The 26,792-nt window shown below is 36.0% G+C and overlaps 1 protein-coding gene across 3 annotated transcripts in view; it reads left to right on the forward strand.

The window, feature by feature from the left end:
• Positions 1-26,792, forward strand: part of Atg17 (autophagy-related 17) — a 648,565-nt gene that overhangs the window by 48,403 nt on the left and 573,370 nt on the right. For all 3 annotated transcript variants that reach the window (XM_090372636.1, XM_090372635.1, XM_090372637.1), the window contains exons 3-4: positions 14,578-14,786; positions 23,184-23,269. In XM_090372636.1, the coding sequence (XP_090228762.1) occupies positions 14,578-14,786; positions 23,184-23,269 (295 nt within the window). The remainder of the gene's footprint in view (positions 1-14,577; positions 14,787-23,183; positions 23,270-26,792) is intronic.

The following is a 26,792-nucleotide window of genomic DNA, read 5'->3' on the forward strand; positions in this document are numbered from 1 at the left end:
ACGCCTGGGACTGAGGTCGTGCTGCATGGACCAAATTGAATGGTTCTTTCATGCTCTGAGATGCAGTCCTGGAGTCTCCTGGCAGTTTTCCCCACATAGCACCTGCTACAATCATGGCAGGTGATGCGGTATATCGTGCTGCTGCTGTGCAAAAGGGGAGGGATGGGTATCACATGCCCCCTGCCACCTATCCAGTACTGTGCACTCTACTTACTCGGGCCTGGACTCATTCCAGCTCCATGGACATCTGGCATAGTGAAGTTTCTAAAATAAAAGCTGACCTCACCAGCTGTGGCGATGCTGCCTATGTCCTGGGAAAAAAAAGGTGGGGGGGGGGAAGGTGTCTTCACCCTCAAGACAAGCGATCGCAATCCTCTACCAGGAAACTGCAGGCACTTTATTTGGTACCCACGTAGGATCTTAGAAATGCATTCTGAAGCCCCCGGGTAATATTGAATGTAGGTGGTAGAGATTGTCTTGTCACTATGGGGGGGCCTCGGACATGCGGCATGCTCACGGGCTTGTAGTTCAAATTTGCAGAAACAGTTACCTAGTTCTGCCCAGTAAATGCTTACAGCATTATGTGCACATCCTCGTGCACGCTCTGTTTGCCTGACATGACCATGTTCAGCACATTCCATATGTAATGTTTATTATGTGTTTTTCATAGCTGAAGAAGAGATCCCTAATCTCAAAAGCTTCCATTTATTTATCTCATTTTATTTTATGCCTTTGTAGTCCTATTAAACCTAGATACCATTTTTCTAGTTGAACTGTACTTATTTATTTATGATTATGGAGCCTGTAACAAGAGGCCTTTTCAACTTCAAGAAATATATTGTATAAGTGGTGGAATAGAACTAGAGTATGTCTGCTGGGAGTCTAAGGTTAACGATATTATAGAACAATTATCTTTTAAGAGAAATAAAACATATTCTTATATATGTAGGTACTAATGATGTTAAATGTATGAAATATGAGGTATTAGTATCTATTGATAGCCAAAGTATCTAGCCAAAAAATATAAATATACAAAAATAAATATAAGAAAATAAACTGCTGATGTAATTCAACTGGCCTTTGAATTTCCCAAAGCCATCAGCCTAAGCCAGAGGTTTACAAAATGTGAGGCACTCCACTTCTTAGGGGGCACACTTGGTTTTTTTGGGGGTGTGTGTTAGTTTTATGAAGCAGTTTTTTAACAAAATATACACAAAAAGTCAAACTAACCCAGTTAGAAAACAACCAAGTGTGCTCCCCAGGAGGGGACATGCCCCACGTGTGCCCCTAGTGGGGGACACAAGGCATAAAAAGTTTGGGAACCTCTGGCATAAGCTACTGATGGAGGTAACTTTCCCAGTAATTAACTGCTTGCTGGTAAAAAAAATGTCGTTTAATCCAGTCTATACCTCTTCCTCCATAATTTGAATTTTAAATTCCTCTGTTCTGGAATCATTTATGACAGTGAAAATTGAAAATTTTGCCTTCATTCCCTTCCCCATCTCTTCCATCATGCAGTATGATTGATGACTTTTGAGGTTATGATGAACATTGGTGAGATCCAATATTCCTTACATTTCGAGGGTACAGCTCTAAAATGTTGTTCGCAGGCCGGCTGCTAGTTAGTACACCGGATCGAACCTATTGGTAACTCTCTAGGAGGCTTCTGGATCAGAGAGTGTATAATCTTGCTACCTCTACTCTGCCAGATAGTGACTGGAGAGAGTCCAAGTAGTGTGTATGCGGGGGAGCATTGCCGAGGCCACGTTATGTCAAGGTTCTGGGTATATTCTTACCATGTGTACGCCATATCCAAAAATTTCATTAATTCATACAGCATGTCCCACCCACTTTTTCTTACTATTGAATACACCATGAATTGTTAAACTAATAGAGCAAGCTTATCTGCGAAAAGATCTAAACCTCCCAAGCCTTCCTTGTTCATTTCACAAATATATGTGGTCTTAATTATAATCTCAACGATGTCCATTTCCACTTGCAGTCTGACAAACCCCATGTACTTTTTCTGACAGAATCTCAGTTATCAGTTGATTCAACTACTGCTCATCTCAGATGCCCAAATTATTCGCTGTATGAAACCTTTCGCTTCAAAGGTGGTACTTGTGCATATGTCCGTTCCGATATTCCCTGTCAGAGACTTGGCAATTTGGGATCTCCTCTCTTTGATCTTCTCTGGCTTAAAATCTCTTTACCTCATTCTGTCAAATTCATCTGTTGTCTCTACCGTTCTCCCAACTCCACTAATCACTTGGAGCTCTTTTACTTCCTCTCTTTGCAACTCTTTGACTTTCTCCAGTCCAACTTTCCTAACAGTGAGATAATTTTCCTTGGTGATTTTAATGTTCACAACTCCAGCTGGCTTCTGTTTTCTAGTCACACCAACCCAGCTGGTTGAGATGCTGAGGCTTTTGCAATTACTAATGTCCTCACACAGATTTTTCATTTACCTACAAGAATATCGGACAATCCTAATCAAAAAGCCAACACGCTTGATCTTTTTCTCACAAACAACCCTTCTAAGTACACAGTCGAAGTGAGAGTTCCTTTAGGCACTTCAGATCACAACTTGGTGATCGTCTCTATTCCAATATAGCCTTTATCTCATGGCTATTTCCAACCTCGTGTTGTTTGGCATTACAAGAATGCAAAATGGGATGACCTGCGAGATTTCGTTTATTCTTTTCCTTGGTCGGATTACTGTTTCAAAACTTCTGATGTCAACGTTTGCTCAGATCGTGTCAGTGAAATTATTCTTGCAGGGATGGAACCCTTTATCCCATACTCCATTTTAAAATCTCGTCCTTTATATAAACCTTGGTTTTCCAATAAATGTGCTAAGGCTGTTCAAGAGAAGAATGTTGCATATCATAATTGGCTTGTTTCTAATTCATTTCATTTGATTTCATTTTTCATGCCGTCCTATATGCTGACCCGTAGGGAATGTCTGTGTTTTTTTTTTTTTTTTTTTGTTTTATTTATACTTAATTCTTGATGTAAATAAGACTCATTTTGTTATTATTCATCTATCTCATGGATATTTTGGCTTCAGTCATTATGTAATTGTCTTGTATCACAACAAACAGATCTTTAATTTTTATTATCATTGTGTAAGGCAAGATTAAATTCACTAGCAATACAGTATACTCTATAAAATCTTGTATTGTGCAATCACAATTTTGTAATCCAGACATATTAACAATGCAGCCTGGCATTCGCATCAACAATTGCATTTGTTATTAAGAATCCATGCAATGTATAGAGGAGTTGTATTGCGCTACGTTTAAACAAATGGCGAATTAACCTTTTGGATAGAACATATGTTCTCTCTAAAAGGTTAATTGGCCATTTGTTTAAAAGACTGTTGTGACGTGTTTCACATCATAGCAACAACACACAGAAAAAACAGTTTTAAAGAAGTTGTTTAAAGTGAACTGCCATGCAGTATATGAAATCAGTTTTAAAAGTTGTAATATTGTTAAAATCACCTACTGAAGTAGTGCAATACCAGGGAAACTCATTGCAAAGGAAAGTTTGTTGTGCTGTGAGAATTAAGAACATTGTATTATCTATGCAGTTTAAATTCTGCTGCCTGCAAGACAGATGAAAGGAAAAGAGTTAGTCATTATAAATGTTTTACAGATGTAAATAAGCTCAGTTATTTGTGCTTAATATTTATTGAAATGCGCTTCTCTAAAACTGCTCAACTGCTGGATAGTATATGATTTTTAGTGATATACCTCTCTAAAATCCACAAAATTTTAAAATCTGGCACCTCTCAATCCCCAAGGGTGATGGATTTAGAGTTTACTTTATTATCAGTTGAAAATTATAGTTGCAAATTTGGTGTGGTACAATATTGGTATGGTTTTTAATTTTGCTGATCTAAGATGAAGGATATATTAAGATTTATGATACTGAATAAAAATGTATCCATATGGAAAAAAAATTCTTAAATTAATTATTCTAATTACAATAACTTTGTATTATTAACACTTGATAATGTTGATATCTTGTTATCACAGTTAAAACATGGTTAATATCTTAGACTTTGTAGCTATGTTTTTATCTTTATTTGTCAAATGAAAAATAAATATATCATCATAATCAGGTGCCTTCTTAAACTTTCCTCTCTAATTTTAAGGGGGATTAGAAATGCTGCCTCTCGTCTTATTAGTACTGCCTTCGAAGCAAAATGGCTCAATAAGAGTCATTTTGATTTGAAGAAAAATGCACTGCTTTGCACTGAGATCAAAGTGGAGGAGAAATTGTTGAAGTTAAAAATAAGAAAAAAAGTACCTGGGTGGATGGAATTTATCCAGTTATATTTAAAGGAGGCAGCAAAGGAAGTCAGCAAACCCTTATCCATAATTATGAGACTTCCTTGGATTTGGGAGGTCCCTATGGACTGGAGATGTGCAAATGTGTCCACAATTCACAAAGGAGGATCAAATGGTGACACAAGTAATTACAGACCTGTTAGTTTAACTTCTGTTCCAGAGAAATTAATGGAGGCACTGATTAAAGAAGCCCTGCAGGATCATCTAGACAAGACTGCAGTTATAGTTCAGACACAGCATGTGTTTGTTAAGGGGAAGTCATGTCTGAACAGTTTCATTGGATACTATGATGTGGTCACAAAGGAACTGGATGCAAAAAATAATTTTCATATCACATACTTGGATTTTAGGAAAGCTTTTGATACTGTTGCACATGGAAGACTACTGTACAAATTGGAGCAGTATGTGTCATTAAGGGCAAATTGCTGCTCTGGATAAAGGGATGGTTGAGTCGGAGAAGACAGAGAGTGGTACTCAATAGACACTGCTCTTTGTGGACTAATGTTATTAGTGGAGTCCCCCAGGGTCCATTGTTGTTTTCTGTATTCATTAATGATATTGATGATGGTATACCAGGCTTAATGTCCAAGTTTACAGACAGTACGATGGTCGGCAGGGCTGTTAATGACATAATAGGGGTTACAGAAACCTGGTGACACCCGGAGATAGGTGATGATGAGTTTCAGTGTGGTATGTATAATGTATTAAGGAAGGATAGGGAAGATAGAAGGGGTGGTGGAGTCATGCTTTTTATCAAAAGCAGCCTGAGCATGACGAAAGCTTTCCCGGATTCAGACATTGTGCATGCTAGTTGTTGTTATTGTTATTTGGTTTTTAGGAGCATTAGCAACTAAGGCCATATTGCTCTGCTGATATGCGGTGGTCATTCCCTGACCTTTCCGTATCCTCTGTATTTGGTGGCTCACGGGCTCGAACCCCGGTCTAATCAAGAAGCGTGTGCTACGCACTCCTGCCCACCTGGCTACGGATGCGCCTTGTGCATGCTAGTATAGAATCTGTATGGTGTGAGATAGTTGGAAGCAAAGTATAACGAGAGTGGGAGTGATCTAGAGGCCAGGTGATTGTGAAGATTATGATGAGAAATTCTACATACAAATGGAATGGGCAAGGAAGCGTGAATGTCTTAATATGGGTGATTTTAATTTCCCTTTAATTGATTGGAGCAAATGGGAAGGACTGCATATGGGGGACAAAATTTTTAAATCAACTAGATGATTGCTATTTTTATCAACATGTCAGGGAAAGTACTAGGGAAAAGAATACTATAGACCTCATCATCACCCATGAACCAGATGACATAATAAGGCTGACAGTACAGGTTTAGTTTTTTTTTTTTTTTTTTTTTTTTAAGGAGCATTAGCAACTAAGGCCATATTGCTCCGGGGATATGCGGTGGTCATTCCCTGACCTTTCCGCATCCTCCATATTTGGTGGTCACGGGCTCAAACCCCGGTTTAATCAAGAAGCGTATGCTATGCACTGCAGCTTCTGCCCACCTGGCTACGGAGGCACCGACAGTACAGGAGCCAGTAGCAGGAAGTGACCACAGAGTTCTACAGTGGACGATGAAGAGAGAGAGAGAGGTAGTAATAGTTAAAGGCAAAGTAATGGGTTATAATTTCAGGAAAGGAAATTACGAAATTACCATGTAGCATCTTAATTACTTAAGATGCTACATGGCCTCTATTAACTGGGTAGATATCTCACAGAGAGCAAATACAATTGAATTATGGTATACCTTTAAAAAATTAATCACAGAAGCCTTGAATTCTTATATACTAATAAAAAAATACTCCACGAGGATGATTACGTTGGATAAATAATGAAGTTACCAGATTACTTGAACAGAAAAAGACGGCATGGAAAAGCAATAAAGCGTACTGAAGCCTATAACAGCTACAAATTGATCTGTAATAGTGCCACAGAAAAGATTAGGCTGGCAAAGAGGGGAGATAAAGAATTCTTCACATATATAAATCCAAAGGAGGCAAGGACAAACCAGATTGGACCCTTATGTAATGGATGTGGGATAGTATTAGATGTGGCAGATGAACTCAAACAGTTATTTTGCATTGATATTTACAGATTATATATCTCACTGACACAAAAACTGTTTGTGTCAATGAGATATTATGGGAGTGATGTTGAAATTTCACATGTTTATTTAATGAAAAAAATTTTGAGCCTACAGGCCAGTGAGGTTCCTGGGGTTGATGGCATATACCCTATAATCTTAAGGGACATGGCAAGTGAGTGCATGGAACCATTGAGGCTAATTATGAGCACATTACTGGACTCAGGAGTGATTCTGTTGGATTGGGAAAGTGCCAATGTATCTCCAATACATAAGGGTGGTTCTAAGAGTGAAGTGGGAAATTACCGGCCAGTTAGTCTAACTTGAGTAGTAGGGAAAATCAATGAGACAATGATCAAGGGTGGAATTCAGGATCATTTAGATAGAAATGGAATTCTGAAGAAACTCAGCATGGATTTATAAAGGGAAAATCATGTTTAACTAATCTGGTTAGCTATTTTGACAGGGTCACTTGTGAGCTGGATTGTTTCCTCACTTTTGAGGGAAATTATTTCGACATTGTATATTTGGATTTCAGCAAAGCATTTGACTCAGTTCCACACGAGCAGTTACTTTATAAGTTGGAACAGGTTGGAATCACAGAGAAAATTCTTAGATGGATAGCTTCAGGGCAGAAAGCAGAGGGCTGTGATAAATGGTTATTCCTCAGATTGGGTTGATGTAAGAAGTGGGGTTCCCCAAGGATCAGTATTAAGACCATTGTTGTTTTTGATTTTCATAAATGACATCGATGAAGGAATAGAGGGCATGATGTATAAATTTACAGATGATGTAAAAATTGGTAGAGTAGTCAATGATCACTGCCAAGCAGATCTTCTTCAGAGTGACCTAGATAGACTTCAGGGTTTGTCAAAAAAAATGGCAGCTATGCTTTAATCCAGCAAAGTGTAAGGTATTGCACCTGGGTGACAGTAACCCCAAAATAATTTATACACTTGGCAGAGTTGAACTAAAGCCAGTAGTGGAGGAAAGGGATTTGGATATTATGATACAGTCAGACATGAAGTTCTCCGAGCATTGTAGCCTGGTTGCAAGGAAGGCCCATGGTGTCCTATCAATGATTTATCGAACAATTACTAGTAGAGATAAGGACGTTATAATCCCATTGTATAAGGCTATTGCTAGACCACACTTGGAATACTGTGTTCAAGTATGGAGACCACACCTAAAGAAAGACATTGTGCTTCTTGAAAGGGTCCAAAGATTGGTAACTCGCCTGGTGAGATCGGCAAAAGGGCGTTCATATGAGGAAAGACTTCGAATATGTGGGTTGGAGAACTTGGAAACTAGGCACCTTAGAGGAAACTTGATTGAAGTGTTTAAGGCTATGAGAGGCATAAGAAAAATGAATGAGGACGAAAATCTCACGGTTATAAATGATTCTAGAACTAGGGCCATAATTTCAAGTTATGGGGGGGCAATGTTTATACTAATACTAATGGCTGGTTTGCAGGAAATTTTAGTTTAGCCAGGGAGTTATAAATTACTGGAATAAGTTACGTACATGGGTGGTAGAGGCTGACAGTTTGGAGAAATTCAAAGGTCAGCTCAGAAATTAAAAAATTTTTTTTCTTATTATTATTCTTATTTTTTATTATATATTTTTTTATTTATTTTATTTTTGCTGGTGCAGCATGAGCCATAAGCTTCCTTGCACCATGTGGCCGTTACTAATACTAATACTAATACTAAAAATTGAGCAGATAGGCTGAGAGGTGGCAACCGAAGCTTAACATTGACAAATGTATTGCATATGGGGTTACATAGCAGTAACCCCAGAGTAACATTCAACTGTGTGGTACTACACTCAGGGTAGTGAAGAATGAAAAAGACCTAGGGGTAATTGTGCTGTCGGATATGAAGTTTTCTGAGCAGTGGAGACAGGCTGCAAGAGTAGCTTGTGGTGTCTTGTCAGTGATATACAGGAATTTTTCTAGCAGGGATAAGGGGGGTGGTTATCCCCTTGTATAAGGCAATGGTCAGGCTACATCTTTAGTACTGTATACAGGTGTAGAGGCCTCATTTTAGGAAGGATGTAGAGCTGCTGGAACGAGTACAGAGTAGGACAACGAGATTGGTGAATGGAACAAAGGGTTGCTGTTACAAATATGGCCTTAAATTCTATTCTGCAAATTACAGTGTCTGGAGACTAGGCACCTGCGAGGTGATCTGATTTTGGGCATATGATGCATGAAAGCATCATATGCCTTTATGGTGGCCGCTTCCATTTCACAACGAGTTGCCATTGTATTGCCCTACCTCGAATAAGTAATGCTTCTCTAATAGAAAAGACTACTATTACTTATTATCTCCTGAAAAAGGCCTCTGAGGTTGGGCAAATTCATATTTTAGCATTAAATCAGCTCACACACCAACCATAAGAGGATGTGGTTATCGTGGATCGAGCGCATGGGTTCTGGCACCGTAAATGGCTAGAGAGCCTATGAATCTGTTCATCCGACCACAATATTATGAATAGGGACAGAGGTATGTGTATGCATCCTCTGTTTGAAACTATCATCCTAAGTACGGATGAACGGTTTTGCTTAACACGTTCCCAAGCTATTTCCGCTTCCAGTTCAGACCATGCGCCGACTGCACCACGTGTATAAGTACCGTGAACCTGCTATATATGGACGTGCTGCAGGAAATTTTGTGACTGCTGAGGAAGGAAGCCGATGCTTCCGAAAGCTCCAGAGATTTTTATCGCTTTTAATCCGGTTTATTTTAGTGTATTTTATCTCAAGGATTTTATCACAGTTTTAATGTTTTTTACATGTATATAATTTAATTTAATATAATAGCAGTTTTTGTAAATATTTATTTTATTTTAATTTGTAAATATTTTAGTTACAGTAAATACTTATTCTTATGGTTGGTGTGTGAGCTGATTTAATGCTAATATATATAAAAAAAAAAGTTACTTATTATCTGTGGTACCACCACCCAGATGGCACTGTTTCAGAGCTTATTGCTCTTCATTAGTGGGTCGGCGGGCAGGTACCCTGGTGTTGCAATGATTACAACCCAGTTTCTAAGTATAACTCTACAATACGAGAGATGCCTGATGGTGTACAGTAATTGAAAATTACATAATTTGTTTAGGGCAATAGCCTCATGTTATGAAGAAGTTAACTAATGTATAGGCTTGTGCTATAGCATCATGTTATATCTCGTACTTAAATGATACCAATTTTGTAACTACTTAGTAGTTGGCTATGTATAAACACGATGCTATAGTACAAACCTATACATTAGTTAACTTCTTCATAACCTGAGGCTATTGCCCTAAACAAATTATGTAATTTTCAATTACTGTACGCCATTAGGCATCTCTCATTGTGGAGTTATACTTCGCAACTGGGTTGTCAATTGCAACACCAGGGTACCTGCCCACCCACCGATGAAGAGCCAGTAAGCTCTGAAATGGTGCCGTCTGGGTGGTCGTATCTGCTGAGAATAAGTAACAGTAGTCTATTAGACTACTGTAACTATTAACTAACTATTAATTAACTATTAGAGAAGCATTACTTATTCGAGGTAGTACAATACCGTGGTAACTTGTTGTGAAGGCATTCACAATATGAGATGTACTTAAATGATGCCAATTTTGTAACTATTTAGTAGTTGGCTATGTACAAACATGATCCTATAGCACAAACCTATACATTAGTTCATTTGAACTTTATTGATTTCTGTTTTCCATTTCTGTAAAGCATATAGCCAAGTTAGAAATTTAATGTTTTCTGTGGTCCTGCTATGTCTTGGATAGTGTGATTGTTTTTGCAGAAGATTTGGCTTCTACAATAGGATAATCAGTTTGAAATATCCACTTGCTCACAAAGAACTTTTATCTGGAACCAAGTGCTTGAAGTCTCTGAGACCTTACTATAGTTTAATAATTTTGTTGTTTGTTTGTTTATTTGGTTTTTAGGAGCATTAGCAACTAAGGCCATATTGCTCCGGGGATATGCAGTGGTCATTCTCTGACCTTTCCGCATCCTCCGTATTTGGTGATCATGGGCTCGAACCCCGGTCTAATCAAGAAGCGTGTGCTATGCACTGCTGCTCCTGCCCACCTGGCTACGGAGGCGCCAATAATTTTGTAATTGTCTACTTAGTTCACACAACTGAAACTGCCAGTACCTTTCAATTAAAAGTGTTTTCTTTAATTTCCCCACTGAAAATTTCAGAAATTTTTGTTAATTATTGTACAAACAGGAAAAATTCAGAAGCAAGTTAAATCTTTTCTTGATAGTTATATGTATGTGCTGAAAAATATGAATTTAAAATTAGCAGCATCACTTATATACATAAAGCACGCGTACTTGACCTATTATGGCAGTCTCCATTTGGCTCTGGCTTTGCATCATGGAAGAGTGGCTGACATACAATTGTTGAAGCAGGCCGGTTTTTCAATTGACATTTTGCTCATGGTTAGTCAGGGTAATGAAGGAGATAATATTCAAAACTACAGCAGGCCCCCGTTATAACGCGGTTCGCTTTACGCTGATTCGCTATAACGCTGTTCTTATATTATAACCCGTATCTGACTATAACGCTGTCAAAACTCACTATAACGCTATTTTACTAGCATACAGATTGAATTTTTGGCAAATCCGTCTTCAGTCCAGTCTGTTTTGAGCCTTTTTTTTTTTTTTTTTTTTGGCAAAGGAGAAAATAGTCACCATGAAATTAACTACAGTAATTATTTTTATAATTTCTACTCTATGTACAAAATTAAAACTTTCAATATGCTCTATTTTCTTGGTGTGGATAGTTTCAAGGGAGAAATTCTTTTTTAGTACACCAGCTGAAAAAATTTACCATCCAGTGTCATATGCTGTTACGAAGTCTGCATTTTCTGTTCTGACATGTAATAGAAAGATACTAAAAATAGATTTACTCCCTATCTCTTCTTTTGTTTTACTGTGGGAACTATAACTTGCGAAATGTTTTTCACACAATCAATCCCATGAGTGCTAAATGCGGTGCTGTTTCTTGTACAGTATTCTCTTGTCTTCTGAACTCCTCTGACCTTGTGGTCACCCGAAGTACATAAAATTTGTTTGTTTTACTGTTTTGGAAATTCCATAAACATTCTCCATGACTCACACCATAATTTATTACAGTATTTTCGTGCAATAAACAACCATTTGATTTTACTGCACGGTAAAATCGAACTTTTCAGATAAATAAAACATTTGTCACCGTCTTCAGCTCACTTGCTAGAGGAATTCTAGATATCATTCAGTGCATACATACAGACAGTTTACTGTACTCTAACATCGTATCACAATCAGTGCAACGAAGTTACATTTGCAGAGAGTTATGGCAGATAAGAATGAAAAAGCAACAATGTCTGGACACGGTGCAAAGATTGGAAAGGTAAGAAAAACATTGAGTTTGAAAATTAAATTAGACGTTTTGAAGAGAATTGATTCCGGTCAAAGACAAGTGGATGTGTGCAATAATTTAGGACTGGCAGGTTCAACTGTAAGAACAATCATAAAAAATAAAGAATCAATTTTAGCAGCTGGAAAAACCGCTGTTCCCCTGCAGGCAACTAAATTGACCAGGGCTAGGCCGGCTATTATGATTGAAATGGAGAAACTTCTACATAATTTTATTGAAGACAACATTCAACGTAGAATTCCGTTAAGTTCAATTATTATTAAAGAAAAAGCGAAGAGCCTATATGAAGATTTAAAGGAAGCTCACCCCGAAAAAAATGTGGAACCATTTAACGCTAGTAAGGGCTGGTTTGATAGATTTAGAAAGCGCTATAACCTGCACAATGTAGCAATACAGGGAGAAGCTGCAAGTGCAGATCAACAAGGAGCCGAAACTTTCAAAAAAGAATTTGTTAAAATTATTGAAGAGGGATGTTATACTGCTCAACAAGTTTTTAACATAGATGAAACAGGTCTTTTTTGGAAACGAATGCCTAAAAGAAGTTTCATATCGAAAGAAGAAAAAAACATGCCAGGCTTCAAAGCGGCGAAGGATCGGTTAACTTTGTTGTTGGGTGGTAACGCTGCGGGGGATTTTAAATTAAAACCCCTTTTAGTTTACCATTCCGAAAATCCAAGGGCTCTTAAAGGTTTAGCTAAATCAAACCTACCTGTCATCTGGAAGGCTAATAAAAAAGCTTGGGTAACCAGACCGCTTTTCATTGATTGGTATGCTGAGTTCTTCTGTCCTGCAGTGGAAAAATATTGTGCAAAAAATAACATTGGTTATAAAGCTATTCTAATCATGGACAATGCGCCAGGACACCCAAGCAAAGAGAGCTTAGAAGACTTGAACAATCACATAAAAGTTTTTTACATGCCTCCAAACACTACGTCTCTGATCCAACCAATGGACCAAGGAGTAATTGCCACATTTAAAGCGTACTACATAAGGAACACCTTTTCCCAAGCTATTAAAGCCATCAACACTGAAAATGTACCGAGTTTAAAGGAGTTTTGGAAATCCTATAACATTAAAACCGCCATCTACAACATTTCAAGTGCCTGGGATGAAGTGACTCAGAAAACCATGAATGGAGTGTGGAGGAAAGTTTGGAAAAATTGCATAAAGCATTCCCAGGAACCTGATGATTCCGTTGAAAATGTTAAAACACAAATTGTTGAGCTCGGAAAAGAAGCAGGATTACACGAAATTAACGAAGACATCGTACAAGAGATGATCGACAACGACAGGGATGGCCTCTCTAATGAAGAACTAATGGAAATTTTAAAAGAACAAGAGCTTGCTATTGAGGGAGATGATGATCAAGATACTATAGATGAAGAACCGATGAAGTCGCTGACTGCAAAAGGACTTAGTGAAGCTTTTGAACACTTCGAAAAAATGTGTGATTATTTCCGGGAGAACGACCCTGACATGGAACGAAGTGCCAAGGTAATAAGAAATTTGAAGAAAGAAATGAATCCCTACATGTTGTTGTACAATGAGAGGAAGAAGGCCAAAGCACAACCCAAAATCGACTCATTTTTCAGTCCAAAGATACGAAAACTCGAGAGCACAGGGCCATCGAATTAATAAATTCATGATTTTCGTAAGTTAATTACCTCATAATTATATGTGTATATAATGTAGAATATTTTATATGTACAAAATTTTGAATATTAAGTATTTTTAATCGATATTGGTGCATATTTTCACTACCATTTATTATTGATTAGAAAATATCCTATGGAATAGACCGCAACTCACAAATACATATGTTACCTTATGGGAATATGGCGCTCGCTTAGCGCAGATTCACTTAGCGCTCTGTTTTCCCGGAACGAACTATCAGCGTTAAGCGGGGGTCACCTGTATATGGATAAGAGAGGTAATGAAAAAAAAATGTCTGAACCACTGCACTTTTTTTTTTTTTTCTGCTTTAATACCACTGCACTTTCATTTTCAAGAAAATAATTTAAAAAATATGTGTTTAATATAAAAAATGGATTTTTCACAGTTGTGTTCATAACAGATTGAAAGTAAAAAAAAGTTGGGATATTTCTTGCTGATTTTTTAGGTTTATTAAAATGGGGTTACACAAAAACTTTTTTAAATTTATTACCTTCAAAAAAGTTTGCAAATAAATGCAAAAAAATTTGCAAATTTTTCATTGTTTCTACACACACACACACAACTGTGTGTGTGTGTGTGTGTGTGTGTGTGTGTGTGTGTGTGTGTGTGTGTGAGAGAGAGAGAGAGAGAGAGAGAGAGAGAGAGAGAGAGAGAGAGAGAGAGAGAGAGAGAGAGAGAGAGAGTGAGTGAGTGAGTGAGTGAGTGAAAGTGAGAGAGAGAAAATGTAAAGCTGTTTATTAATTGTTTCCCATGTATATTTGGCTGCAATAAAACATTTATAGTGAAGATGAAACTATTCAGGCTACACAGAGTATAAATGGAATTTTATTATTATTTGTTATTTACAAAATTTGTTTTGTACCTGAGTTGCATTAGCAAGCATTTTTATATCAAAATGCGAATGAGATCAGAATTAGAATCATAAACTTGTATATTTTCATTAATGTATATTCCATTAATTTAAAATATTTAAGCAATTTTAAAAATTAAATTTGATAACTTTTTCCCATATAGTGTGGCACAATTAAAATCTGCAATAGCCAAGAAGTATGGTATTCCTGAAGATAAGCAAGTTTTGTTGATAAGTGGAGGAAAAAGTCTGGAGCCAGAATGCAAAGTATGTAACTACAGTGCAGGCACTGATACCAATCCAATCTTTCTCTTTAGCAAATGTGCAATTGAAGCTATAAATCCGCCATTGCCAACTGTCAGCCTTGAATCAGGTAAATTAATAAAATATGATTCAGTTCTTTTTCTGCATATATATATATATATATATATATATATATAAAACACTCCCTTAGTGAAAGTATTCATACATCCTGGAACAGGTGAAGCTGAGTGAAGGTAAGGCTCCAGTAATGGATGATATACACTCAGTGATCACTGAATTATGACCATCCTATTTGTAATGGACTATGTTGCATAGCTCGCAGTATGAAAAGCCAAACAGCTACATACTCAATAGTAGTGGTAATTTGCATCTGGTCGTGCAAGTCAAAGTGATAAAGTAGTTATGGGATGTAGTAAAGATATCATGGAGTTTCAGAAGAGCATGACTTTGAAAGCTTGTGCATTGGGTTCTTCCATATTGAAAATGGCACATCTTCTCAGTTGCTCATGGCCCACTGTGGTTAAGGTGCACAAAGAAGTGTCAAATGGGTTGAAATTATTTCCTACATCCAGCTCATGAGTGACCATGTCAAAATAGTGGACAAGGTTAGCAAAGCATGATTTTCCCTTAACAAAACCATGTTGTATATTCTTTAGAATTTCCATCCAAATGTCCCTGTATTTACATGCCTTATCATTGCCTCCATGATAAAGACTGATTTTTCCCTACCACTGAAGTCTAGTTTACCTGCTTCATTCTTAGAACTGGCTTTATGTATTGGTGATACATTAGCACTTCTCTATTCCAGAAGAAAATCTTTCAAGTCTGTTGATTCCCCTGATAATTAAACTTAATCATTCAGTTCACTCACTCTCTCTCAGAATTACTGAGTATATGCTGTCACCACCAGGAGCCTTACATGCCTTTTGGTTCAGAAGTTTTTCTAATAAATGGTTATCTGTAATTTCATATTGCTCATCCTCACTTTGCACAACCTCTCCTTGCTATGAAGGGTCTTTTGTCTGTAAAGAGTGTTGCAAAATACCTGTTTGTTTCATCAGCAACATTAGCTGGATTATCTAAGACTTTTTCACATTATTGTGCAATGGTCCAATCTGATTAATTTTCTTCTGTGTGGTCACATATATGAAAAAACTCCTTTTCCCCATTATTTGCTCTCTTGATGATCTCTCATGCTTAGCTTTTGCCGAACCTGACCTTTTCTTTGGCACTGTTACAGACCAGTTTGTAGCTGTTATAGGCCTTAGTACTTCTGTGGTTCTTTCATGCCATCTTTTTCATCTCTGTTTTTCTAGGGAGCTCTGTATTCGTCATTTTAGCATCCTCCTTGTGCTGTATTTTCTTATTAATGCATATGCATTTCTGGCTTCTATGACTGTTGCTTTAAAGATCTTCTTAATTATAATGTGTTCATTCTCCCTGGACTAATAACCCAGTTGATAGAGGCCATGTAGTATCTTAGATTGTCATAGCTCCCTATCTAAAATTAAAATCCATGCCTTTATCTTTAACAACCTTAACCTCTTTCTTCATTATCTAGCTTAGAATTTTTCCACTTCCTTATAATGGTTACTCTACTGTGAGCCATACGATGTAATCTGATTTGTAATCAGGTCTAGAATATTCTTACCTCTCTATTTCTCTGACATGCTAATGTAAATAATATTACTCCAAATAATATTGGAGCAATAAAGGGACAAATTGAAATAACCCATTATAAGACATGCACACTTGTTCACTCATTCCATCTTCATGTAAAGGCTCTTGTCAATGTTCTTCAGTCTTCTGGTCTGTATCATACCACCATGCTTAATTTAGCTTTGCATCCTCTCACCGTGTAGATTCTATGCTAGCAAGCATAAGTTCTGAATCCTGGAAAGCTTTAGTTGTGCTCAGGCTGCTTTTGATATGAACAATGCTCCCCCACAAATGTATTATTCATACCATAGCAAGACCTGTCCTCTATTTCTGGATAGCATCTTGTTTCCTTTAGTCCTGTTATGTCAGCATTAGCTGTTCTAACCATTATTTTGAATTCACTCATTTTATGTTATGTCAGCATTAGCTGTTCTAACCATTATTTTGAATTCACTCATTTTATTGATAAAACTCCAGACATTAATTACTGTAAACACAATTAAGACTAAGTGTTCATGTATAGTTTACTACCCTGACACAACCCTTGAAGTTAGCATTAGCAGAGGCATATGATGCAAGAAAGCAAGCTTATACAGAGTCAGCCAAAAAAAAAAAAAAAAATCCCTTCCAATTTTATCCATCTGTTTGCTCCAAAAGTTTTCTCACTTCTTCCTTGAATTTGTTTAAGTTATCAACTTCCACAACCACAGATGGAAGTTTGTTCCAGCAATCAACTACTCGCTGGCTAAAGGCAAATTTCTGCACATCTACTCTACAAGTCTTTCCTTGGTTTGAGTTTATGCCCCCTTAGGTTTGTAATATGAGCAAGAAGAAGAATACAATCAGCATTGAGCCTGTTCAAACCATTCAAGGCCTTATACACCTCAATCAGATCAGCTCACAGGTGCCTAGTCTCCAGATGCTGCAATTTGCAAAACTTAAGATTTTTTCCTAAGAGCACTCTTTTTGTTTTCCTCTCCAGTCTTGTTGCCCTTCTCTATACTTGTTCTAGCAACTCTAGAAGTTACTTAAGCTTGTTTTTTTCTAGCATTAACTTCCTGTCTGTCTGAAGCATTGCTGCCCTTGGCATATCCTGCCAGTATTGCTGGTTGCAGTAACAAAAGAAGAAGAACTCGTGAGATCTGTGCGAGCATTACTTTTACCATATCAGATAACTCCATATATATATTTCTCTTCCTCTTAATTTTTCTGGATCATATGTGTGGTTTATTAAGGTTAAGCAGGAAGATTCTTTGCACCCTCAATACTATCTGGTGGGACAACAACTTCCTTAGAACAAAAAAACATATCAGACAGTTGTTAGTGGAATCGTTGGCACTTTGCTATAGATGTGAGGTGTGGACACTGAAAGAGGGTGACAAAAAGAAGCTTAGGGTCCTAGAGATGGACTACCTTCGTCTAAGTGCTAGGGTTTCCAAGCTTGAGAGATTATTATGAGGAAATTAGAAGGCATTTGCATGCAGATGAAGATATAGGGCGAATTGTAAATAGGAAGCTGAGATGGTTTGGACATCTTCTATGCATGAATGAAGAGAGATGGCCTAAAATTTTATGAGTGGATACCAGAAAAAAAGAGAAGGCGAGGATGCCCTAGAAAATCATGGAATATCAGCTATGAGAGAGAAGTTTGAAAGTTGAAGATGCCCAAGTCTGGCGACTTTAGAAAATAGGAATGACAAGGTGACGATCTGTCTTATAAAGTCAAACATAGATAGATTAAGGTTAAGCAAAATCTTAATAGGTTCCCCTTAACCTTAAGGTCTCCTCAATGATATTGGCAAAATCTTTATACTATCTTTGTTAAAATATATTCTATTTCTACAAATTAAATTCCTTCTACCTACAAGTCGGGGCTATACTGATAAAACTTCCCCCTGAAAGCCTTGTAGAGTCCGTCAAATCTTGAGTTAATGTATAGGGCTTTCGGCATATACTCCATCTTATTGTTCTTGGGCAGAATTGCAGACAAATGTTCTGATCTAACTTGTGGCATTTTTTTTAACACGGCTCTTTATTTTAATGTAGGAAAAATAGTTTATGACCAAAACCAGTCCATTTTGCTTTTAGAATGACTTAATTCGGTTGGATATGTGGTCTGAAAAATGACATCTGAAGTTTAATGCTTCTGAATATGGAGGAGTTAACACTTTCCCTGCTGGCTTTTCTGACAACGGTTTCAATTCGGGATCGAAAACCATGGGATTGTGTCAGTCTGGATTGGAAATAGCAGAAATGTTTTGGACTTTCTTCTCACTGTGACTGAATTAATCAGCCCCTGAATGAAGATTATGTGACAGAAATATCTGGTTTTTCTCCTGTCATGTTGGGAGAAAAAGATCTAAAAGTAGGGTGGTTCTCTCTCCAAGTGGATTAAAGTCTGAAGCCACATTTTTGTGCTCAAGAAGCAGAGAACATGTTAATCTGGTAGTCTTTTGGTAACATCAGTTGTTGCTCCCAGCAAATGCACCCTAGTTCTTAGTTCACTTGCCCTCATTACAAAAAATATTACCAGTTTCCCCTGACAGTTAAGTCTCACAATAAAACTAAATCCATTTGAACCAAGAGCATTACGCACTTGACTGTTCTATTCTAAAGCCTGGGGAAGGGAGTAGAATCATCTGGCCAGTTACTAGGTTTTGAAATCTTCAGCTTTGTCTCTAGAGCAATATTTTACATTGACAAGAAAGAAAAATATTTAAGTTAGGATTAACTATTAGATTGACCTTGGAATGCATGCTACAGGCTGTAAAAGCAGTGAACTCATGACTCATAGAAGAATTACTCATTCCCACCTGAGCCGTGATATCATGTGATGAAGCATTCAAATTGGCTCTTGTAGCAACCATTATTAAGTTAAGAATTAAACTGTTACATATATTACTTTATTTTTGAAAGTAATATCTGTAAATAATACAGGTATTACTCTACAAAATATTACCGTAATTAAAATGTATCTATTGCTGAATTAAAGAATTTAAACTTAAACCATATAAAAAAACGCGACTTACACAAATTAACTTGCAAAATGTAAGAATTAAATTTAAAAAATATTATAGAAAATAACTTCATTTAATTAAAAGATATTAAGCAAAAACAAAAATTAATTTAATGAATTCCTAATCCGAATCTCTTATATAAACCCAGTGAAAGAAATGAAGCTTTCTGAAATAAATTTGCTCGCTGTGATTGTCAGCAAGTATCTTGAAAAGATGGAAGAATGAAGGCAATGTCAGGTGTGCACAAGTGGTCAGGTAGGCCAAAAAACCAGTCAGTAGGAATTGTCAGTCCCTGAAGAATATGATGAAAGCGTATCAAGTGACAACCTAACCTTTTCCTTTGAAAAGGTTATGTTGGAGCTCCAGATGTCCACAAGTATGTCTGTTGGTGTGCCTGTGGTCCATAGGGAACTGCTGTCATGGGTTTCTTGTCTTACAAATCCCACATCACGCTTAGTGAATAGCAGATGTTTGCAGTGTTGCCTGGCATCATTCTTGGACCATGAAACAGGTCGTACCATGGAGGAACAAGTTGAATTATACACAGTCTTCAGGTGTGATGATAAAGCATGGGTGTGTAGAATTCCTGTGGCATTTCATCTACCTCAGTGTATTTACCTCATAATGAAATGCAGAGTTACGGTGTGAGCTGTTCTTTTGGTTCAGACTTGCACTGTTAGCTGTAGTTCAAAAAACCATCACTTCTAATTTATACACTGACACCTTGGACAATTCTTTGTCTATATTTGACAGTTCTGTGTAAATAGGCCTGTCTGGAGTCTAAACTTGAATCTGATCAAATGCCTTTGAGAAAAATTGGAAAACTGAATCAGGATGCAGCCAATACTCACCTCTTTTGTGGTTAATTGGCAGCTGCAGTAAAGGAGGGATGGACATAAATACCTGCTGTAAGAAACTGGTTGAAAAGTGTCATGATAAAATATTTATTCTGTCTTTGGGATCAAAAGTGGATATGCATCTGATTATATCTTATTAACTTATTGATTAAAACTCTTTTTTTTTTTTTTTTTGAAAAATGATGACTTTCAAATATTTTTGGTAAGGTATTTTATTGTAATTACTGTTTCAAGGGTTTTTGTAGTAATATTTATTTTTATTAGTAAACAAAATTCAGCATTGCCTTAAATGGCTATCCCTAGCCTTTACATAGAACATCAGTCTATCAGTCTACTTGTCTATCAGAAGAATATAAAGTGTCCATTGAAATATTGGCTACTCATGGTTACAATGGTTCAATTGTTTGTATTGGGATTTGTTCAGATTGTCAGTATTACAGTATATTTGGTAGCTTGCTTGCGCTCCAGTTCTGACTGTATCTAATGAGCTCTGGTCAGGCCTTCCAGAAGGACTACAGTCTATCCTCATTAATTTGATATCAGATTATTCAAAATACAACATATGTTGGTCTCTGCTACCCTGATCAACAATATTGGGTTTTTATATGCATTTTAGTATGGATTATTCTAAATATATCTACAATGAAATTTGAAGTCTTATTATAAATAATAAGCAACATAATTCTTATTTCGACATATATCTTGCATACAAGTTCAAAACTGCGTGATTGATAATGGTGACAAAAATGAAACGTAACAATCTTGTTATAGCATGCAAGAAATTTGTTGAATTTTTCCATAGCACAATTGTTGTCTTTCTTGTATTGACTAAATTAATGTGCTGACTATCAACATAGACATCTACCACACTGAAACTAAAATATCATTAATATTTTAAATGAGAATTATTGAAATTCTGCACATTGTCAATGAGAGTAGCTGACTAAAAATTTCTCTTGATTAATTAATAGCAACATGCTTTGAACTTTATGGATACTTTGAACCCCTTTAAATCAAAATGGGACATATTTTGTTACCTTGAACATCAAATTAACCAGGTTTTATTGTAATACAATAATAGATGTAACTCTGCATTCTGTTTTTTGCCAGTCTGTTTAGGAAAGCTTGATCTCCTCTGTTGACAGCAATGTGCTTGGGCCTACACTCACTTTAGAAATGACATTATTATCCACAAGTTGATCTAAAAGTACTATATCAACAGGGTGTTCATTTGAAAAGTGAACCCATATTATTTATATTAATTACAATACTACCAATTGACAGTTGTTGGTTAATTATATGTGAGGGGCCCTAGTGAAGAATGCTATGTAACTGCAGGAAGTGTAAGTTTTGCCCCTCAGATGTTCAGTGTGTCACGATCCTTTGAAGTAGCATGTGTCGTTACTGGTGAGTAAATATTATGCCTTATATCATCAAACAACGTTTTTTAGTGGAATCTTAGAAACATAGTCTTACGATGAATGTTGTTGAAAAATTCTCTAATACTAACCATCCATGTGAAGCTGCAATTTTCAAGATAAGGAAGTTTTGTGAGTGTGGATTGGTTGGGAATAAGGAACATGAAAGGAGTGTTCCTACACGACATTTTGTTGTTGTTATTTGGTTTTTAGGAGCATTAGCAACTAAGGCCATATTGCTCCGTGACACTTTGAACAACGTTAGATAAACAGTTTTGCAATTTTCAAAAACAAATCTCTATGGAAACAGCATTCAAATGGGAATATCGCTTGGTTCAGCTCATTTCACTATGAGAAAACACCTAAAACTTTTTCCATGTTACCAGATCCACAGTATGCATGAGCTTCAATTTCATAATATTGTTAAAAGATTACAATACTGTCACTGATTAAAAAGTTTAAAATTTTGGACAGAATTGATTTCCCTGACAAAGCATGGTTTCACCTTAGTGGCTACATTAACAATCAAAATTGTAGAATGTGGAGTGCTAAAAATCCACACATTTTTTTTGCAAAACCTCCTTACATGCTCAAAAATATCAGTGTTTGATGTGGCAGATCTTGAAGAAGGATGGTTGGGCCCATATTTTTTGAACAAGTTGTCACCACTGATGTTTACCAAGGCATCATTATGCAGTTTATTATATTACTAGTGGAAAATGAAAGAGACATCTGGCTCCAGCAGGACAGAGCAACCTGCCATACTGCACACTCAACCAGTGAAATTTTGCAGGAGTTTTTGGGGATTGAATCATATCACAAAGACTTTGACCATCTAGGTCTCTCTTGATTTAATATCTCCAGACTTCTTTTTTGAGGGTTATTAAAGCAGAAAGCTTACAAAAGCAATCCACAAAGCATTCAGCAGCTCAAAATGAGCATTGAAAATAGTCAGGAGAAAATAGTCAACACAACAAAGAGTTTATTGACATAAACTCTTTGTTGTGTTGCTTGCAACATGATCAAAACAGTGAATTTATGTATTGCTAACAGCAGAGGACATTTCCAGCATTGTTTATAAACTATTATTTATTAATTATTCTAATAATAAATTGTATTTTCCTTTGATTTTTTATAGGTTCACTTTTAAAATGAACACCCTATATATCTGTGTATTAGTATTAGTAATGTCAATATGGTGCAGGGAAGCCTAAGCCTTATTCTGCACCAACCTAAAAAAAGAGTAAAATAATAATTATAATAAAATTAAATAAAATAAATAATTAATAAATAATAAAAGAAAAGGAAATAGACAACCTATGCATTTCACTCCTTACATATCTATATACTGTATACAGTATCTATACATATGTATGTATATATATGTATCTATACATACATATGTATTTATATATATGTATCTATACATACATATGTATTTATATATACAGTATATATACATACAAATGTATATATACGTGCACGTGCATATATATATATATATTCATATTCTTTTTTGTTTTTTCTCCCTTCAACCTTTCCATTTCATCTAAAGATTCAGACATGAAAGAGAGAGTTGATGAGTGTTTATGTATTCCTCCATCTGTGAATGCTGTGGGCATCAGAAACCAGATAGCTCAGGTAAGAAAGACAATACTTTTGATTACAAAGGGTAAACCTTATGATTAGGAAATTAATTTTTAGACAAGGAGAACTTTGATATATTGTTTTTGAAATTGTATAATTTTAATTTTAATGGAAAAAATGTATTCTGAATATAGTGCAAAATCGATATGCTTTTGCAATATGTTCAGAATACATTTTTGTTGTTGTTGTTTTCCTTTTTTGCTGTAACATGATTGTAGTGCTATAACTTTCTCTGCAAAACCTCTCACACCCATCTGATTTTCAGACATGATAGGACTGAGCAGGTAGTTCTGTTTTTGGCAGTTTTGAGTGTTCTTATGTACTCTTTGTAATGCATGATGTATAAGAAAAAAAATTGTAGTAAAGTAATTAAGAAGCACTCTTCTTATGTAAAATTCAGTTTATTCTTGTATAGAGCATAAAGCAAGTTTAAAATTGAATTAAGGCATTTTGTGGATTCAGCAGAACCTCACTAATTCAGACTAAGGTGGGGAGGGAGATGTTCAAATTAGCAAAAAAAAAAAAAAAAAAAAATCCGAATTATAGAATATAATTACAGTATAACTTCGATTGTCCTTCACCCTACTTACTGTCAGTGTCTGTTAACCGCCACTTAACCCCACTATGCCGTAATGCATTGTGATATTGACCCATATGGCACTCAGTCTTTGTTTACAACTCACTGTATAAGGTTGTACTTTAACCTCTTGTTTCATATTTTAATAATTTTTTAGTAAACCCATTGAAATGACAGAGAAACGTAAGACAGTAGTGCTTGTATTATCACAAAAAATTGAAATAATCAGTCGTTTAAGAAAAGGAACAACAATAAATGATATAAAATGTGATGCAGACAAAATTGAAAACCATGTGTCAAAAATGGAAACCACCAACGGTAATGTTAAAAGTCGTAAAACACGAAGCTTGCTAAACATGAACAATTGGATACTGCAATGTTTCGATAGTTTGTTCAAAATTGTAGCAAAGGAATTCCATTGTTGGGACCTATAATAATCGAAAAAGTCATTGAAATCAAAAAAAAAAAAAAAAACTAGGCATAGATCCTTCATTCAAGGCTAGCATTGGATGGTTGAACAATTTTGATTTTTGCCCTGGTATTCAACAGTTGTCGATCCAGGGTGAGAAGCTAAGTGCAGATAGCGCAACAATTTCTGTTTATCGTGAAAAACTACAGAAGGAAATAGCTGATCGAAGTTTGGTTAAAGACCAAATATAAACTGCAATGAGACTGGCCTTAATTGGAAGGCACTACCTCAAAAGACACTGGCCTCATGACTGAACTTATGGCACCGGGATATAAAATGCAAAATAATCGCATCACTACAATGGTATGTGCTATAATGCCAGCAGTAGTCATAAATTGCCTTTGGTCATTATAGGAAAACCAAAAACCAACTAGATCATTTAAAAATATTAATTTAAATGCTTTGGCAGTTAAATATTTCTCACAAAACAACGCACAGATGAGCCAAGATATATTTCATGATTGGTTTCATAAAATATTTGTACCACATGCAAGATCACATTTGGCATCAAGAGGTTTAACACAATATTCAATGCTACTGAAGGACAATGCATCTACTCATCCCATACATGTATGTGATTTAAAAAGTGGTAATGGCAAAATATGCCACTTTCTGCCAGCAAACATGACATCTCTCATTCAACCGATGGATCAAGGCTTGATCGAGAGTATGAAACATTGTTATCGCAAAATGTTCATTCAATAACTTGTTTCAGTAGAAAATAAATTAGATGTGATAGAGTTTTGGAAAAGCTACCTATAAAAGATGCAATTTTCAACCTCGCTGATGATGTTCCAGTTCAAACAATACAAAGAAGCTGGAATAAGTTGTGGCCAGAAATATATTCAACTGATACAAAAAGCATTCCAAAAGAAACTGAAATTTTGAAGTTATGTTCGAATGTTCCTGGTTTTGAAAATATTTCAATGGAGGAAGTAAATGATTGGCTGGATATGGACAAAATGGACATCAGATCCGAAATTTTAGATGATAATGAAATTGTGCAAAGAATGATGACAATTTCGGATGATTCTGAAACTGAAGAAGAAGAAAAAGCTGCTGCTGATGGAACAACAAACATAATTAGCCACTGTGAAGCTGAAACTATGTTGTCAAAGTGCATTGAGTGGTTCGAGGTACAAGAAGAAGCAGATGCTACACAAGTTACTTCTGCATAAAATTCATAACATTGCCTCCCAAAAGGCTCGAGGGATAATGAAACAAAAGAAATTGACTGACTTTTTTAGAAAAGGAATTTAATTTAATTTTGTTTTATTGTTTTATTTTAAATTTCTTTAATGACATTAGAACAATGTTGTATGCATGTAATATTGTTTTCTTTTAAATTTTTTTATTACATTATTACACAAAATATTAAGGTCTAAATATTAAAAATAGGTATGTACGTAGATATCTGTACTATGATTTTTTGATGACCCGGTAAAAAATAATAATAATTAAAGTTTAATTAAATTTAATTAGGTTATGTATTATGTAATAAAATAAACAGGTTAGATGACCCGGTCTATTGTGTATGTATAATGTTTTTAATGTACATATTCTGTTGTCCATCTATTTAATTATCCATTATGGTCTCGGTCCTGTACCCTGACAGACAATCGAAGTTCTACTGTATATATATTTTGAAGTTGTAATTGATGAAAACAAGCAAATTTATTCATAAACCAGCAACATGGTATCAAGACATAAATATGACAAAAAGAAAAAAAATTTATAAAAATATTTATACAGCCACTCCCCGATAAACGTAAGGGTTGGGTTCTATGGAACTCTACATAAGTCAGCATTTCCCCCATGCTTGTGCAGCACTCGCAACTGTGCTCGCTGAATTGATTGAATCAAAAAAGAAATGTTCGACGAACATGTGAATAGAATTATTTATTGTATTTATTCAATTGTGTATCTCATGCACAGGAAAAATTACAAAAGCGTGCAATTTAAAAAATTTCAAAATTATAAACAAAGAGAGGAGACAGGCATAATGTCAGTAAGTTTTACCTCTCAAGCATCGTTGCCAGAATAGACATCTTCATCTGATAAGTACGCCACTGTGGAGATTTAGAAGGGGTCGGCCGCTCAACTTTATGAAAGAACATGTTAATGGATGACTGGAAGGTGGCTTTTTTCTTTTCATCGTAGATTTCTCTGTAGCAAGCATCATCTAATTGGAAGCAAAGTCTTGAAAGAAACGTTGTTGTCTTTACAATATTTTTCAACCTCAGGAATGAAGCAGCATTAAAATCAATCCTCAAAGAGAGATATTGTTATCCATGCTCTCTGGTTCAATTGGAAATGCACAGGTAGGGTGGCTTCTTTATTGATGCCCTTAAATGCACAAGGATTTCCAGAATGGTACACAAGCAGTGGTTTTAATCTGTAATCTCCCACTGCATTAGTCCCAAGCAAGAGTGTGGCCCTATCTTTTGAAGCCTTGAAACCTGGCATTGTCT

This window comes from Mastigoproctus giganteus, chromosome 4 (assembly GCF_048544385.1).
Source record: "Mastigoproctus giganteus isolate SK-2022 chromosome 4, ASM4854438v1, whole genome shotgun sequence".
In the NCBI taxonomy this organism is placed as follows: Eukaryota; Metazoa; Arthropoda; class Arachnida; order Uropygi; family Thelyphonidae; genus Mastigoproctus; species Mastigoproctus giganteus.